This window comes from Myotis yumanensis, unplaced genomic scaffold, assembly GCF_028538775.1.
Source record: "Myotis yumanensis isolate MYYU_CA2020_CCGP unplaced genomic scaffold, mMyoYum1.0.hap1 SCAF_3, whole genome shotgun sequence".
In the NCBI taxonomy this organism is placed as follows: domain Eukaryota; kingdom Metazoa; phylum Chordata; class Mammalia; order Chiroptera; family Vespertilionidae; genus Myotis; species Myotis yumanensis.
The window spans coordinates 169,844,090-169,863,183 of NW_027223754.1; the positions used below are offsets into that span (position 1 = coordinate 169,844,090).

At 41.7% G+C, this 19,094-nt stretch overlaps 1 protein-coding gene across 2 annotated transcripts in view; it reads right to left on the reverse strand.

The window, feature by feature from the left end:
• The window catches only part of TMEM117 (transmembrane protein 117), a 427,129-nt gene extending 410,908 nt beyond the window's left edge, over positions 1-16,221 (reverse strand). Inside the window, exons 1-2 of one of the 2 annotated variants that reach the window (XM_070407800.1) lie at positions 16,202-16,221; positions 857-1,161 (exon numbers count right to left, since the gene is read on the reverse strand). In XM_070407800.1, coding sequence (XP_070263901.1) covers positions 857-1,133 — 277 coding nt within the window. In that variant the 5' untranslated portion in view covers positions 1,134-1,161; positions 16,202-16,221. Of the gene's footprint in view, positions 1-856; positions 1,162-11,274; positions 11,517-16,201 lie in introns of those variants that run through there. The other variant, XM_070407799.1, reaches the window with a different exon arrangement.
• Between the last annotated feature and the right edge of the window lie 2,873 nt (positions 16,222-19,094).

The following is a 19,094-nucleotide window of genomic DNA, read 5'->3' on the forward strand; positions in this document are numbered from 1 at the left end:
GTACATTTTTATGTGGGCAGATATCTTACCTTTTTGATTCACTATCTGGAATAGTGCCTGGCATGTAATAAGTGATCAATGAATATTTGTGGGGTAAGTATCGCCCACCCCCTGGCCAAAATGAATTAGGCCAGAGGTGGAAACCATACCCAAACTGGTCAACTTCAGCTGCTTCCCTGAATGTTTAAACTTGGGATCAAGAGAGTCAAGCCAGTCTTTCTGTGTGAGTGTAAAATGACCTTCACTGTGAATGGAAAGAATAAAGCAGACTGATAGAGGAGACAAGGCCAAGAACACCCTGACAGAATTCAAGCCCCTGGTTCCATTTATCCCAATTATCAAAGTAAATCCTATCCCTGGTCTCTGTGAAACATCCCAAAATCCTTACAGTAAGTTATCTTTTTATCTTAAGCTAATTTAGTCTCTTTTTCTGTTGCTTAGTACCAAGAGATTTCTTACTAATATACTGTTCTGTAGTTGAATAAGCTGAAAATAAACATCCTACAGCCAATTTTCATTTATTTACAACATCATATTTAAGTACTGCTTATGCGGAAAGGGTTATTTTCATCTATTCCCTAAACAAGATTACACAAACATTCATTTATTTTTTTTCTCTCCAGCCATTTTTTTAAATGAAGTCTGGTACTTCATGATAATTTCCCTTAGGCCATAGCAAACAAAATAAACCATTAAACGGAGAGTAGTTGAAGAACCTAGCTACAGCAGTATATACCAAATTAAGGCTGGGGGGCGATCTGAAATGCATCTTAAATTTTGCATTTAGAAACAACAAAGCTCTATTTTGGAGAATAGAAACTGAATAATTGCAGCATCGTAGCTCATGGGTACTTACCAAACAAACGCTGGTGGAAGAGAAACTTGCCAGCTATTAGTCCTATGAGAATGGCGAGTAGCCATAGTAGCACCTTCAGAAGCCTCCAGCTAACTCCTCTGGGGTATTTATTTGTTACAAATGAAAAACAGTTCCCAACAACAATAACATTGGCTTCTGTTTGGCTATGAGAAACTGGGTCCTCCGCAAATATTAAGAAGTTAAAGAAGATCACCAAGTAAGCCACAATCAGGCGAGACCAGGGGTGCTGGAAGTAATAACGGAAGTCTTTACCCATCCTTCAAAACTTGAATTCCGTCGTTTACCTGGATAAGAAAAGATACACAGAGTTAGAGCAGAAAAACAAACAGTCTCTCTTCCTGTTATATGTTCAAATTTATAATGGCTCAATAAAAAGTTCTTCAGAAAAGATGATACCTGCTCCTACTTACAGCACCAAGACAAGTCTGAGATTGAGTCATGTACATATTGTACCCTCTCTGTCATCTAAGAATGCCTATGGCCATAGGTGGATTTGGAAAAGAAGAATAAAAGAATAGGGGGAGCCGAAACCGGCTTGGCTCAGTGGATAGAGCGTCGGCCTGCAGACTGAAAGGTCCCAGGTTCGATTCCAGTCAAGGGCATGTACCTGGGTTACGGGCACATCCCCAGTGGGAGATGTGCAGGAAGCAGCTGATCGATGTTTCTCTCCCATTGATGTTTCTAACTATCTATCTCTCTCCCTTCCTCTCTGTAAAAAAATCAATAAAATATATTTTTTTTAAAATCTTAAAAAAAAAAAAAAAAGAATAGGGGGAGAGGAAGGGATAAGAGAGGACAGAACACTGTTTAAAATTAGGATAATGACTGAGATGACATGTGGCAGTCACCTCAGGGGGAATCACAGAGCAAGATAACATAATGCAATACTTTTCCTCTCTTAAATTATTTTTGTTACTGTTATAATCCAGATTTGCTTAAAAATTAAAGCAATGTAGCAGTTAACTGAGCACATATTCTTCTAGCCAAATCCCTCTCTCCAGAGTGAAGAACCCTGATAATTTGGTGGGTATGCTTTCAGATCTTTTTTTAAACATTGACGAATATACATATGTGTATGCACTGTCATAAACAGTGTTCGCAGCCTAGTTGTCAATTTCAACACAGTAAGTTTTGTGAAATAACTGAGTCTATGGTAGAATCAGGAGGGATTGGGCAATTCCTATTGTAGGAAGGAAGTGGGGAGAAAAGAAGATTTCACAGAGGAGTAGATACCCAAGTTCAAGATTGAAAAGAGCGTAATTTCTTTCCCCAAGTGACGAAGGCAAGGGTGCTCAATCTAGGCATATTCAAAGGTGTAGAGGCCATGCAAAACAGCTAACATGCCTACAGGGGTGGTCCTAACCTGGATGTGCATTGGAAGTGGAGAAGCTTTCTTAAAATTCTGATGTCAGCCCAGCCAGTGTGGCTCAGTGGCTGAGTGTTGACTCATGAACCGGAGGTCATGGTTCAATTCCTGGTCAGGGCACATACCCGTGTGTGGGCTCAATCCCCACTAGGGGGCATGCAAGAGGCAGTTGATGGATGAATGATTCTCTCTCATCATTGATGTTTCTATCTCTCACTCTCCCTTCTTCTCTAAAATCAATTTAAAAAAATATCTAAAATTCTGATTTCCAGACCCTACCTCCAAAGTTGTGCTTAGCTCCTCTCTCTTTCCTTTTGGGAGCCAGCCTGCACAGAAAAACAAAACACAAACAAACAAAAACCAAAAACCATATTAAGCCTTCCTAGGTCTACCAGGACTGTGGCTGGGCGATTTTGCCTAATTCTGGGGTTCAGTTTTGGTAAGCCTATCCAGTGCTCAGACTAAGCTATATCTCCCCTTTTCCCCAATAATAAAGCTGATTATACCCAGTATAAAAACAATAATAATAAAGGCAAGATTGCACCACAATCTGCCAATTCTTTTTTCTTCCTTTTCAATGTATCTAGAACTGAGAGAGAAAAGAGGGACTCTTACAAAGCCTGCAGCATGTGACATCCCGCCTCTGTGTTGGATGTCTGCATGCATTGTTATTTCATTTTCCTCCTAACAACCCTCTGAAATAGGCATCACTTCGTTTACAGGCAGGGAACTGAAGCTCACACAGATTATGTAACTTCCAGAAGTCATCCAGCAGGAGTGCTCTGATTTGAGCCTCTGGAGTCTGACCCCAAGTCCTGGTCTCCAGCCCCTGCCGGCAGCCAGATCAGCCCCAGGCGTCTTCCCGGCCTAGGGCCCAGCCCCAGGGATGTCATCCCCCGAATGCCTTCTGGAGATATATTCTTGAGATGATTCTATTAACTCTGTCATATAATACATTCTTCTCTAGCACAGGGAAACATTATATACGTATATGGCTAAAAGTACAAAGATCAGGCTACGTACCTGAAGTAACTAAGTCAATCAAAGACCTAAGAATAGGCTCCAAGGCTCCCAAATCCAAATCCAATATTCTAGGCTGATGAATGCCAATTAAACCCACAATTTCAGTTAATGAAGACTTAAGTATTTTAGAATAGCAACGTAAACACAAAAGGAATGACTATAAAATTCAGCAAAACAGTCACTGTGCCTTGGCTTCATCAACCTTCTAAGCCATTTCAAGTCTCTTGTGATCTGTGTGTCTTCTCTGAAATATCTGTCCCAGGGGCTGCAGCTCAGACACTTAGGAATGGTGACAATCACAAGTTTCTTTCTATTTTTTAATGTAAAGTTCATCACCCACTACAGCAGCAGAGACCTTCATGGTTCTCACACTGAAAAGAGCAGAGAAGGCAACAAAGAACAAAAATGATCACTAGGTCATGTGTTTTCATGACATTCAATAGGTAAGGATGACAAATGGGTCAACGTCAACCCGATTGCATGCAACATCTCTGGAAATGTCCAGAGGCCACCATTACAAAGAATACACCAATATCATCTCAAAGCCAATGAGTCTTGAAGCAGAAGTGATGCCGACCTGCCATCAGAACTGGATCGGGGTATCATTTAAGAGGTTTCTCTGTGGCTTCTCTAACCAATGAGAAATTCTGTTGTAGTTGCACCAACCCCTGCCCCCCTCCCTCTACCTACACGCAATCAAGGCAGCAGAATTTAGAATACTGAATACATGTGACCTTGATTCTTTTTAAATAAGTGCTTTGTGGAGTGTTGGCATATAATTATTTTACAGTTGCTTTTAACTTCAGAATCTTGCTTTGTGGGCTATATTGTAATGTCTATATGTCCAAGTTGAATTAGAACATTTAAAAAAAAATGTTGGAGATAGCTATTCCTCTCCAGTAATCATATTGTTTCAAGAGAGAGAACTATAGAATTAAGCAACAGCCTGCACTAGAAAGAGATTTTAATTCCTACCGGGAGGCTATGAATGCTACTATCATGCCCATGTTACAGGTAAGAAAACAAAGGCTCAGATATCCAGGAAGTGGAAGAGCCAGCATATGAATCCAAATCCATTCCTAGCCCTTGCTTTTTCTAATATACCTCAAAGCTGGAAGTGCTTCTCCCAATAAAATATTTCCCATCACATTTACAGCTTATTCTTAATTTCCACTAACAGATTTAGTGACTTAAATACTAGCCAAATGAACAGGGCTCTGTTATTGATCTTTTAGTCTTTTTATTTTATGCTAAGAATGGATGATATTTATCTGTGCCTCATACTCCAAAGCTGGAGTGATGTCTTCTACAGGGTCCCCAATTTCAAAATCTGCCTACCTTGAATAAAACCTCTCTGATCCCCACTTCCTGATTTCATACACAAGGTTGCCACAAGTTTGCCTCATCTTCTCAGCCCAGTTTTCTAGTTCCTCGGGCATCTGATATCCAGAGCACCAAAACTCTTTTCCACAGCTCACATAAAGCACCTTTATGATCAACACGATCACCGTGTGACTCTAACATTAATAATCTAGGATTAAGGCTGTTCAAATAGACTATGCTACACAGTACAGCGCAGTCAGCAAACCCTTTACATTTGATTTGTTTAAATCCAATTCTGCACCCATGGATGAGTTTTTATCTTAGTTAAGTTTGCTTTAATCTTGGCTCTTATCAAATCATAGTGAAATGATCTGTTTATGTGTTTGTCTCCCTTCGTGGATCATAAAGTCCTGGGTGTGTGTGGGGTGGGGGGAGGCTGTTTACTTCCAGGACACAGTTCAGTGCCAAACTCATAGTCGACTATCAATAAACACCTGCTGGATGAGCTGAGTGGTACCCTCCAAAGGATAAGCCCCTCATGCTTCAGGAGAGATGAGAAGAAGGCAGATCAACCTGCCATTGGCTAACATTATGGAAAGAGCAGAGCAGAGGAGCCCAAAGACTGCAACAATGACTCGTCCAGTAACAGCAGTGATGTGTCCCCACCCAACACCATCTCATTTTAACGCCAGGCTCTGCATTATTATCACCGTTACTAAGGCTGACATTTAGTAAGTACTTACCATGTACCGGGCACTATGCCGATGAGCTTTACAAACATCTCATTTAAATTTCATAGCAGCCCAATGAAGAAAATACTGTTATTTTACAAATGTTAAAACCAAAACTTAAGAGTTCAGTAACTTGTACCAAATAACAAAGGGAATCTCTGCCAGAGTCGGAATTCAAATCCATGCCACCTGGGTTCAACACTATGCTATGCCTTCTCCACGCCAAAAATAAATTCCAAAATCTTGCCCTTTACATGTTGGCTAAAATGTGCCTGGTAATAAAACCACCTGATATGAGATTCACTGTACTTCTAGGATAAATGAGCCTACTATTACTCTTCAAAATGATGTGGTAGCACGATCGGAAAGAACGGGAACCATATGACTGCCTACAGAATTGCTCAGATTTTTGTTCTTTTTTGAGCATCTGTATAAGTAGTTGAGCTGATCTGATTGTCCTTTGGTCATGCATCACTGATGTTCACTCTGTGATTTTCCAAGGATGCTTATAGAAACACTGCATCTCTCAGATCTCCACCATTTAATTCCCTTTTATAAGTAATGACATCATGAGGTACAGGACACTATCATTTCTTGGTAGCCTCTGCTTTCTCACATTATAACAGTGATGAAGATATTGGTAGCTACAGGCTCAAACTTTAATATACTGTCTGATAATCCACAGGCCTTCAGTCATGGGTTCCAACTCTCTGGCGGTTCTAATATTTATATTTGATCTTAGAAATGCCACACATTTTACTACAAGCCAGTAGTTCGCCTGGTATTAAAGGCTAAGAATGGAGAGGAATTCAAAGAAAAATGGGAAAGTGGTGAGGACACTAAGGCTGGGAAGATACGTTGAGCAAAGGCATAGGAGAGAGAGACTGGCACAGGTATAGAGATGTATCAGTAGTTCTGTGTGGCTGGTATACAGACTGCTTGGGGTATCTTATGAGAGTTAATGAAAATTTGGGGCCACCTGAAGGAAGATTGTACAAAAGTGTTGTTTTGCAATTTACTCAGTAGAGAATAGGGAATCAAAGGTTTCAGAGCAGAAAAGTGATATACTTGATTCGAGCAGGGTTTGGGGAAGATTTCTGTCAAAATGGAAATGATCAATTGGTATGAGGCATGATGAAAGTGGGGAGATAATTTAGAGGTAACTCCAACAGTTAAAAAATGGTCAGGCACCAGACCAAGGCAACATCGATATCCTGACAATTATTGTAATAATTTGTTTCAATGAACCAAAGTACCAGGCCTTCCTTCCTTATTAGGGTCTTTATAAACAAAAGGACTTCAGAAGTGTGAATGTCATGTTTCCAACAGAGACCCTGGCTCATGGATAGGTTTTACACAGTGACAAGTATGATCTAGATGGAGTGTATTACTTACATTAAAAAATATTTAAGGATGTGTATGGAAAAGTCCCTGATGAACTAATCAAATGTACAATACAAGAGACACATTATCATTAAGTAAACCACACCCAAAGCACAGCTCTGCTAGTGTAGGTCTCAGCATCTGGTAACACCCAACCAGGTAACAGAAAGAGAGCATTATCATTGTAGAGTTCCATTATAGGATAAAATAAAAATCTCTCCAAATTTCTTGAAGCTCGCTGGTATGTATGTCTGAAATTTCACCTGTACCCCTCCGAGCTCTTATTAAAGGGCTGTATGTACTCTGTGTCTGTACTCTGCCAAACCCTAACCCTAACCATAACCATAACCTAAACCTAACCCTAACCGAACCCTAACCCAAACCTTAAAGTATGAACATTATTTCAGCACCTTGAATGCAATTTCTTTAAAATATAATTGTTAAAAAGACCTCCTGTACTGAGCCCTGGCCAGTTGCTCCATGGTTAGAGCATCGGCCTGCGGACAGAAAGATCTGGGGTTTGATTCCTGGTCAAGGGCAGGTACCTCGGTTGTAGGAGTGAGTGTGGGAGGCAACCAATTGATGTGTCTCTCTCACATCAATGTTTTTCTCTCTCTCTCTCTCTCCCCCCTCTCCCTCCCTTCCACTCTCTCTAGAAATCAATGGAAAAAATATCCTCAGGTGAGAATTTAAAAAAGAAAAAGAAAAAGACCTCCTGTACTTAACTTTTACTTTTTAGGTATGCATTTTGTGACACACACAGCTGTGTTTCAGACAGTCCCTAGTTAAATCAGTACAAGGAAACATTAAAGGCTATTTTCTTCAATTACCTAGTTGTAGTATTCTACTAATGTAGGTAAAGTTCATTGCAGTTAATGGAACACTTTTACAATCATTTCATTTAATCCCTAATATATAATCATTTTTAAAATTGTATGTCAAAAGGGAAAATGAAGTTTTAAATTATTTATTATTATTTCCTTAAAAGGTAAATGTAGCCTACATCTATATCAGAATTTACCTCTTAGTGTTTTCAATGGCAAAATCACACCATTAGAATGTCATTAGAATGATTCAAAGGAATGAGGAGCATCTGCTTTGCAGAAGGCAGCCTAAGGTGGTGGGAGGAATATAGCCCAGCTCTGCCTGACTCAGCTACTCCCTAGCAAATCCTTGGGCAAATCCCTAACCTCTCTGAGATTCCATTTCTTCATCAGTAAAGTCCTAACAAAAGTACTTTCTCCATAGGGTTGTAGTGAAGACTAAAGGAGGCTTCATTTGTAAAGTGTCTGGTCACTTCCAGGTACTTCCTACCCTGAAGACCATTGTTAAAATTTTTAATGGAAGAGACTCTTGGTCACTTCCATTAAAAATGAACATGACAATAACATCAACTATCTATTACATTTATTGAGGGGTTATATATGCTATTCTCACTGTTAAAGGATATTTAATACAACAGCTCTACAAAGAATGAACATTATCCTCATTTTACAAATATTGAAATTAAAGCTCAAAAATCATATAGAGAAAGTGGTGAAGTCCAGATTTTTTAATTCATAATAACATTCATCATTCGTTTGTTCAATATTTAGAATGTCTATTTGTGACAGGTACTGGCCTGTGCATGAGAATTACTAACAGACAATGCCCTGTTGCCTTGCCTGTTGTAGTCTCACCTGGGACATTAAACAGAGAAAAATGAAATACTATGTATTTTGTAAAGTTATAAGTTGGTGGAGAAAATTAAGCAGGAGAAAGTTAACAGGGAGTAGTATCAGGAGTAAGGAAAGTTGAAGAAGCCCTTATTATAAGGTGACTTTTGAACAGAATTGTGAAAGAAGGGTGGGAGGCAGGGAAATATCTGGGGAGAGAGTAATCCAAACAGAGGGGACAACAAATTGCCAAGGCCTGTGCTGCGTGCATGATTAGGGCATGTAAGGAGCAGCCAGGGGTTGGTGTGACTGGCTAGGCTGTGGGTGCCTGGGAGTATGAAAGGAGATGAGGTCTGGGAGGTAGCATAGGATTGTGATCCTGCCTGGAGGCCACACTATGCACCTGGGCTCTCCTACTGTGTGGGAGAGGAAGCAGGAGAGTGACACAATCTGACTTAACATGTCAGAAGAGCCACTCTGCCTGATGGTTGGAATTGCATCGTCTTCTGGACACATTTGAAAAGATGGACTGGCAAGGTGTACTGATGGGCTGGACATGGATGTGGTCTGGCAAAACCCAGAATGGAATTGCCATTTCCTGAAATGGGGAGTGCATTTCCTGAGATGAACACCCTTTGAAGCAGATACAGGCAACATAATACTAATTAACATATGTAAGTACTTTTTATGTGTTTGGCTCTTGGCAATCACTTTTTGTGCATTGTCCCAGTTAGTTCTTATACCAAACCTTTGGATTTACCAGGGAAGAAATAGAGATTCAGAAAGGTGATAACGTGCCCAAGGTCACACAGCTACCAACTGGCAGAAATACATCTATATGACCCAAGGTCAATACTCATAATATTGCTGTACTCCCTGCACTGAGAAGTATAGAATACAAAATAAAGGACCATTGGGAAGGAAGTAGAAGTACTGGGAAGTAGTAAGTATTAGATGATGGCTGGCACCTCTTAGGCACTCAATAAATATTTGCTAATGGATGAATAAATAAAAATATATGGATGGTGGTATAACAGATCAAGTTTGGGTAAGAAAAAAAAAAAAAAAAACACTAAAGATTCCATTCCAGAAAGAATAGACTCTGGATAATGGATATTCAAGTCTTTAAAAAGAGAAATGCCAGAAAGATAGGAAAAAAACCAAACATGTATTTGCCTGGACCAGCCCTATAGTAAGGAGAGACCTTAAACTACTACCTTGAATTGTTGGATGAAAAGGCAGACATGAGGAGATGATACGTAACATTGTACTTACTGCAAGTGATTAATGCAGGTTATATCAATAATAACAGAAGTAAACTCAGAATTCCTTACATTTAGTCCAATACAAGAGACCACACAGCCTTTTAAATAAAAAGCAACCTCTTAAGTCAATCAATGAAACCACCATCAGTGGCTTAGATACCAGAATGGTGTTTGTGGTCCCCTAATTTGCAAGATCATATCCATAAATCACTTCCTAGACTTTCTCTTCACATTTTTTCAACCTTTACGTGATTTTGTTCCCTCGTTCTTACCCTGCAGTCCTTGGGATAACAAAACACTGAACCAATGCATGTTTTTAAAACAGAGAGCCTGCAAGCAAGGTAGACGTGGGGTTCTCTTCTAACAAAGACATTGCCAACTTTTCATTAAACTGGCAAAATATTCATGAGCCGTTTCACATTATTAAGTTGAAAAATAATCAGCAATGAATTCGTTTAAAATGTTTAGACCTCCTTTTCAGCAACATCTGTTTATGGTAAAGAATCTAAAATACAACTCCAAAGAAAGTAAAGAGTTAGTGAAGAATAAAATAAAATGCATTCATATCTAAAATTATTTTTTTAATGACTGGCAGTTTAAAGAAGCAATTTAAATAAAACAGACAAATACTGGTTTCTGATCACAGGGATCAGATGGAGGTGGGATGGGGGTGGGAGTAAATACCTACATCAAAATGTCAAAATCCATAATTTGAGCTAGAAGTTCATGACAAAAACTCAATCTTTATAGGAACAACAAACAATGGCTTTTACAAAGATTCTACTATTCTTTATATTCCATAAATTGGAAGAACTTGTTTTCTGAAAACAAAACCCTGAAATTTTTCTAGAAGTCCTTCCATGAACTTCAAACAATATATCTGTTATAATTACATTTATTCAACATACTTTTCCTTAAAAAATTCTTCTGGTTCATGAGACTTATATCCACACATAAAAACTAAAATAAGTATGTGCTGTTTACTATACCGTCACACACACACACACACACACACACACACACACTCTCAGTTTAGAATGAATAATGGCAGCCAAAGTGTTACCACAATGAGTCAAACACACTTGTGGTCCTGTGGTATTTTCGAAAATGAGAATCAACAAATACCTTTATTTAGTTATGATCGCGTTAACAAATACCCAAACACTCAAATGCTGTTGCTGTTGTTTTCCATGAGAACACCCATAACTGCAACCTGTTAATTTAACCAGTGATTAGATAGATAGATAGAAAGATAGATAGATAGATAGACAGACAGACAGATACGGCTTCTACTCAATTCCTATCCTGGGAACTAGTGAAGCGAGGAAAGTTCAAGGTCTGTCCTGGAGACGTCCCTTACCCCCTTGGAGCAGGAGTTTGAGGGTTACCCACCCACAGCCTCCCGCCCAGAGTCTCCTCCGCCCCGTCCCCGCAGGGCTGGCCTTGGCCCCCTCCCAGACTTTACCCTGCCTCCTCGCCCGCCAGCCTCGGGCCGGGGCGGAGAGGCGCCGGGAATTCGGGGCCAGGCTCCCGGCGGCTTCCGCATTCGCAGCCGGAACGAGGGGCAGGGGCTGCGGGCAGCGGGCAGGGAGGCTCCGCGGCGGCTGGACCGCGGCCGGGGGGCGCGCCCAGCGCCGGGCCGCGTACTCACCGAAGGGGCCGCGCGGGCTCGGGGCGCCTGCACGCCGGGACCGGATGGGACTCAGCCGCGCCCGCGGCCTCGCTGGGAAGCGCGGCGAGACGGACGGCCGGTGTCTCCGCCGCCGCTGCTGTCACCGAGCTATAAATACCGCTCGGCCCACACCCGCCGCCGCCTACGCCGGGCGCCCTCCGCAAAGTCCGCGGGCCGCGGGCCGGGCAGCGGGAGCGCAAGGGCGACGGCGCCCGCCGGGTGACCGGGGTGGCTCCAGCTGTGCGGCCACCTGCGCAGCTGGAGGCATCGCCTCCCGCCGCCCCCGCCCTCCCGCCCTCTCTGCTCCCCTCCCTCCAGCCCGCGGGCCGTGCGCGTCTGGCCCAACCTGCCTGGGCCTGGCCCGCTTCTGCAGAGCCAGCAGATGCGGGCCGGCGGGGGACGACTTCGGACTGGGAGGGGGCGGGGGAGAAGGGGACCGGCCGGCTTCAGCCTTGCGTGTCAGCAGCTGCCCAGTCTTCCCGGGGGAATGGACAGACTTTTTCAGCCCACCATCCTGCAGGGAACCAATGGGGTTCCCCGATGGGAAATCCTCAGCAAGCTGCAAACTTTCTAATGCAGCCTCAGGTCACAAGCATCCTTTCTGCTTTGGTGTGTTGGTGTGGAGGGGTGGGTATGGGAGGATAGAGCCTGTGAGGAGTAGAAGTCTTACACTTTCCAGCCTGTCTGGTCTGTCACACATATGCAAATATATCCACACATATTTATAGCACACACATTAATACACACTTAGAAATAAACAAATATATATACATGCCTACATATGTATATACACATATTTAACCACACAGATATATAAGCGTACACACACACACACACACACACACGAGCATTCTTTAATGTTTCTGCAGCCTTACAGCCTGAAATTCTCAGAAGCCTATCATTCTGTAGTGCTCAAATGATTCATCTGCAGGTTGGGGGAGAAAGACCCTGCGACCACATTTGGCCAATTCCTTTCTTCTTGAGTAATCTTTTCCATTTAGATATCTGTGGCCTTTGTTTCCTTCCATAACAACTCAATAACAACTGCTCCCTCAGTTTACCAGTTGCTTATCATGTATTAAAAAGCTGCTATCCAACATACTGATATTCCATGCTAATGGAGGTGATCACTGATTTGTAGATCTCAAATGGGAAATGGAATAATTCATATATGCCTACAATAGCTAGTTTATGAGAAAACTAGCCCTTCTCCTGGACTGGCATGATTCAGAAGTGGCCTTGGTAGCAAGAGAGAGAGCTGAGATGTCAGCAGATCTTACAATGGGTTGGAGAGAGCCATTGCTAAGTCCTGTGGCGTAGCTAATTGGCACAGGGGTGATTGGGAGTTCACCGCCGTACTTCTCCCGAGTTTGACATCTTTTCTAGCCTTGAAGAATGACTGCATTTTTTTCTACATTGTAATCATAGTTTGTGATCATCTGATGAAACTCTTAGTTTAGTAAGATTCTCTTTAGTGGGGCTTTCAAAAGTTTTCCCAGAGAGTTATTTCCTATGCTAGCCCTTTGTACATTTAACTTTGACACTTCATACATCTTGCTGTAATTTATTGCAACGTCTTTTTCTCCCCCACTAAGCTATATAAACTCTTTGAGGGCAGTTTCTCACCATTGCATCCTCAATACCTAATGTAGTGAGTTAGAGTAGTGGCTCAATAAGTAGCAGATTAACCCTACAGATTAATCGTTAGATTTTACTATGCTTTCATAATTACAATTTGGATTACTTTACAAAGAATTACTGTTTAAAATGGGTTTCAAAGGCTATCTGTTCCTTGCATCTCCATTTAAAGCAAGGAGTCTTCAATCAGCTGACACACACAAAAAATTAAAGCTTCATAAATAATGCTAGAACCCACTCTACTCCATGGAATCCCATGGGTGTCTGGTAGAATGAACTCGGCTCATCAGAACTGGTGCTTGTTACCTACCATTGGATCTCTGTCTTCTTTACATAAATCTTGCTTCCTTTAATAATAACTTTAAGAATAAACTCAACCGCCGAACCGGTTTGGCTCAGTGGATAGAGCGTCGGCCTGCGGACTCAAGGGTCCCGGGTTCGATTCCGGTCAAGGGCATGTACCCTGGTTGCGGGCACATCCCCAGTGGGGGGTGTGCAGGAGGCAGCTGATCGATGTTTCTCTCTCATCGATGTTTCTAACTCTCTATCCCTCTCCCTTCTTCTCTGTAAAAAATCAATAAAATATATTTAAAAAAAAAAAAAAAAAGAATAAACTCAACCAATGCTCACAATTTGCTCTTACTTGACAGCGCTCAGGGTTTAAAGCATGTAGTTTTCCAGGACCACTTCCAGGCAAAAATATTGAGATGGGCAAGTCTTTCTTCAATGTCAGTGCTCCCTTTTTACCACTGGCCAAGAAGCGTGTGCCTTTTGCTATTATAGCAGCCACCCATGATCTTCAGGTTAGCCCTATCGAAGGACCAAGCAGGAATGGCCTCTACACTTGATCTTTGTCAACAATATTCAGTGATAAAAGCTCAATTTATTGAAGGTTTATAGTGTACCAGGCCCATCTCATCTAGTAAAACATTTAATCTCTGAAACAGACCTGTGAGATAGATACTATTAGTATCACTTCCGTGTTTACATTTGAGGAAAGAGACACAGAGAGACTGAGTAGTTCATGCAAGATCTCTTGACTAGCCAGAGTGATGGAGGGAGGATCAGAAGCCAGGTGATGTGTTGCACCAGCCCATGTTTTAACCCCTTATTTTTTACTTCCTCCCCAGGTACCAGGGAAGGGATGTGGTTTTTATAGTCAGGAGACCTGGAATAGGGAGCATTGGTATGAATTTTGGTTCTACCACTTGGGAGCTAAAACCCTAAGCAAATTGCTACTATAAAATGACAAAAAGACTCCCTAGATCAGCCTTTCTTCACCTTTGAATTCGTGAGATGTTAGATTTATATATGAACTTAAGGGTCCAAAGTAGGTCCTTTGACCTATTTAAGAACAGTTCCTACTCAGGACTTAGACTACTGTTCTCCCTATTCTTCATCTCAGTCACTACTACACAGACCTATTAGGTGCCCTAATGCATGGCAGGCACCTATATAGTGGTAGGTATATAATAGGTGCTCAATAAAGGTCATTGTTCCTTCCTATCAAAACGTACTGAAAAAAAAGGAGACATATATAATACTTTTTGTAATACTTTAAGCAATAAAACAAAATTTAAAAAAGAAAAAAAAAGGAAAAATAAAAATAAATAAAAAAAACATACTGTCCCATGAAAACTTTCCGTAGGATCAAAATGTATCAGCCAGTACACAGATGGTGATTGCTTTTTCACAGAAATTAACCATCTCCAGTGTTGGCCACCAGTGTTTAAAAATGGTATAAAAATAAGTCAATAAATAAATTAAAATGGTATAGATAGAAGCCCCCAGAAGAAACCAAGATGGCAGAGCTTCAGATCTCCCACTTATCCCATTCATGTCTTAACCCAGTTATTTTCTGTAAAAGGAATTCAGCAAATTAGCCACAGTTTCAGACAATGTCAGAGCAATGGTAAAATAGTTTAGGTAGGAAACTTTCAAATCACATTCTCCAAATATCTGCCTACTCCCCCTCCACATACAAAGTCAACCCTGCAGACAGGCTTAAAATGTGCCTTGTTTATATATAATTCCTTTGTAAAATATCTCCCAACAGTACAAATAATTAGAAATAACTAAATGAGATTATGTTTTTCTGTTCATCTCACATATTTCAATAGATTAATAATACACTTATACTCTGTTTAAAAAAAAAGACAAGCTCAATATACATTTCAAAAATTGGTGAAAATTTTTGAATTATGAGCAAAATGTATCTTCTCTAAATGACCCTTTTAAAGCAAAGGAAACTATAGTTGGAAGCTTCAATAACCTCTACCAAGTCAATCAGGAAATACTTTTATCAGTGACTTGATGGACTCCAGCAAAATTATTTTTAACTTCCAATAGGTCAATCAGGATAATGCTAATGGCATGCTCCAAATATAAAGTGTTATTTCCTTATTTCCAATGAGGCAAGAATAGAAATTTGAACATGATCTATAAAGTAGTTTTCTTCTGATATTTAAAGGCCAGTGACTCTACTGGTCAGATTTTCCTCAAGTCCTAACTGCAAAAATCCAGTCCTATTGTACCCAATGGACACTAATATATTTGAGGCCACATGTCCTGGATTTTGCTTAGAAAAAGGTGGCCATCACATGTCTACTGCTTGGAATACTAGAGCTTGTAGTCAGGAATCCTGGTTCTGCCACAAACTAGCGATGTGATGTTAAGCAAATTACTTAACCTCTCTGTACAGTAGCAGTACCTGCCTCAGAGATTGTAGAGAGATTAAATAATGTTACACTTTTAGCATTTTTTCTGGTACATATTAAGTTCTCCCTAAATGCTCTTTTTATCATCATTATTGTTCATCTCTAATCCCTGCCCTGCTTATATTCTGCATGTCCCAGAGTTCCCTTCACCAAAGGACTGATTCACCTAGCCTAGCCTTCACTTTAGCCTACAAATGGCTGGGCAAAGGAATTTTTCGGGCAGTTTTTATTTTTTTAAATATATTTTATTGATTTTTTACAGAGAGGAAAGGAGAAGGATAGAGAGTTAGAAACATCGATCAGCTGCCTCCTGCACACCCCCCACCAGGGATGTGCCTGCAACCAAGGTACATGCCCTTGACCGGAATCGAACCTGGGACTCTTCAGTCCACAGGCCGACGCTCTAGCCACTGAGCCAAACCGGTCAGGGCTGGGCAGTTTTTAAATTAAAGGAGTCATGCAAACAATGTGAGCTAGCAGTCAGAGCAGAAGTAGAACCATCAGCGGCTTGGGGGCCACCATCATCAGCTCTGTCTCATACATGGACCTACCTTTCCTGAAGCATCTGCATAAATGCAGCAATTCTGCCAAATTCCTTTTGTGGTGACAGAGAGGGCAATTGCTCCACTGCCCACTCCCGACAGTTCCTTTCTCGGCCTCTTGCCTTCTCCTCTGCCCCACAGGCTCTTGTATATGCAGAGGCCTAGGAACTGCCAGTGCCTGACTTCCGGAAGCAGTGTTCCACGGAGATTGGTGATGACTTCATCCATAGGAATCTGACTGCTGGTTTTAAATGGCAAATTTGCCTTTGTTCAGTTTGACCTGACCTTTTCTTTCTTTTTGCTTGGTTTGTCCTAAAACAAATGGTCTTCTTCCTTCTTCTGTTTCCAAAAGACCAACTTAGACAAGTTTTGATAGGCCTAGCCCAAGGCGGGGGGGTGGGGGGAAGCGACTTGATTTGAGGGAACACAAAAATATGCTGGCCTTCAAGAGCCTTCATTTCATGTAAAGTACCAAATCCACCACCCAATCAATAAATATATCCGAAGCACTGCAAGGTGCTGAGGTTTTGTAGATGGATACAGCATGTCTGTTTCCTCAGGAAACTCATGCTCTCAATGAGCAGACAAGAGATGGCTTATAGTCACCATAAATAGCAATAAAAGGTGACATACGATTAGGGCAGTATGTATTTTACTGACCATGAGGGCTACAGAAATTTGAAATGGAGAAATAAAATTATCCTTAGGAATTGCTGTAGAAGGCCTGATGGAACGCATGACCGGCTCCGAGATAGCTAGCTGAGCAGACTGTGTTAACTCGCACAGGCACGGAGATCCACAACCCCTGCCGGTTTCCTTTGTTCTGCTTTCCCCTTCCCCACTCAGAAAACCTCTGCCTGCACTGAGATAGTAATATGGTCTTTGTGATGAGAGTACCACATCTTTTCAGGCTACCGCAGGCTCTTAAATAAACCAATTCTTTTCTTCCACCAAAAAATAAAAGAAGGCTAGATGGAAGAAGAAGCTTGAGGCAAACATTGAGAGATAAAGAGAATTTAGATAAGCAGAAGAGAAAGAAAAGAAGAAATTCCCAGCAAAGGGGCACAGCACAAAACCAGGGCTCATTACCCAGAAGGTTCCCAACAAATATGGCTGAGGCAGGGCAGAGAGGCAAGGAGGAGGTTAGGAGGAAAAGTAGGGAGAGCAGCTGAAAAAAGAAGCCAGGAGGAACAGGAGTGCTGTGGTCCATTCGCAGGGGTGGATAGTAGGGGATAGTGAGATATGCCATTTGGGGAAGACGGGAAAGCCAGGTTGTTGAGGACGGATTTCTCTGTTTCAGCCATTTTAGCAGTAAGAGGTGGGGGCAGAAGAATGGTAGCATGGAAGGTAAGATAAAAACTTGGCACCAGAAATTTCAAGCACTAAGAGGTTAAAATGATCCCATCTGTGTTTGAAGATGATGATCATGTTTTCATGTATCCATAGGCTGGAAGGACTGTTCTACACACCTGACTCGAGGATTAGGGGAAGCAATCCTCCCCACTCCACCCCCATCTCCCAGCTCATATGAAGACATGAGGAAGGGGCTTGGCATGCCTTTCTTTAGTGTCTGGGTCCCTTCCTTCCTTCATCACAGCTGCTCAGCCAGGATGGACCACTCTTCTGAGTGTTAGGATGTCATTTAAAAAATGAGTTCCACAGAGAGTGTTCATTATCTTCTCATCGTGAACACTTACATATGTTAGGTATTATAATACTTAACTTCAAAATACTGTAGACTGACTTATGTCTGGCACAATCTACATATCCTCCTATCCAGGAGTCAGCAAATATCTCCTGTCCTCACTGTATTAGTTTCCTAGGCTGCCATAACAGATTACCAAACACAGTGGCTGAGAACAACAGAAATTTACTGTCTCACAGAGGCAAGGAGTGGGCTAGAAGTCTGGAAATCAAAGTGCCAGCAGGGTCTAGAGGAGAATCCTTCCTTGCTTCTTTAAGTTCTCATGGTTCCTGGTGTTTCTTGCCTTATAGATGCATTACTCCAGTCTCCACCTCCACCTTCATGTAGCCTTCTCTTCCGTGTCTCTGTGTTCGAATTTCCATCTGCTTTCTCTTATGAAAATGTGAGCCTTTGGATTTAGAACCCACTTCAAATCCAGGATGATGATTTCATCTCAAGATCCTTACCTAATTGTATCTACAAAGACCCTATTTTCAAATAAGATCACAGTCTGACATCCTGGTAAACATGAATTTGGGGTGAGGGGAGACACTATTCAACCTACTATATCTATACTAATAAAAGCATAATATGCTAATTAGGCCCGGTCAACTGGACATCTTCTGGTCGTCCTGCCTTCCTTCTGGACAAAGCCACGGTGGTAGGGGCTGAGGCAGAGGTGGATAGGGGTGATCAGGCCAGCAGGGGAGAGCAGTTAGGGGCAATCAGGCAGGCAGAAGGGTTAGGGGTGATCAGACAGGCAGGCAGGTGAGCAGTTAGGAGCCAGAGGTCCCAGATTGCGAGAGGGATGTCCGACTGCAGGGATCAGGCTTAAACTGGCAGTCGAGCTTCCCCCAAGGGGTCCTGAATTGGGACATGCCAGGATGAAGGACATGCCCCCCTCCCCCCGCATGCACAAATTTCATGCACTGGGCCTCTAGTTCATAAATAAGCAAGTATCCTTTGTCTAAATGTCATAATTTGGCTTACAGTACTGAACTATTTCTCTATTATAGAGTAAAAATACCAGAAATAATTTACTTAATGCCAAAGATTATTTGGGGTTTTTTGTAATTATCCCTCTAAATAATGTTATCAGAATTTCTCACATTATGACTCTATCATTGCACAGAGCTGGCTTTTTGTTTTTCTTCTATTTGGGAGAGGGGGGTTATTAGGCCTCTGAATGTCAAAGTGTTGCATGTTATTCAAGCTTCC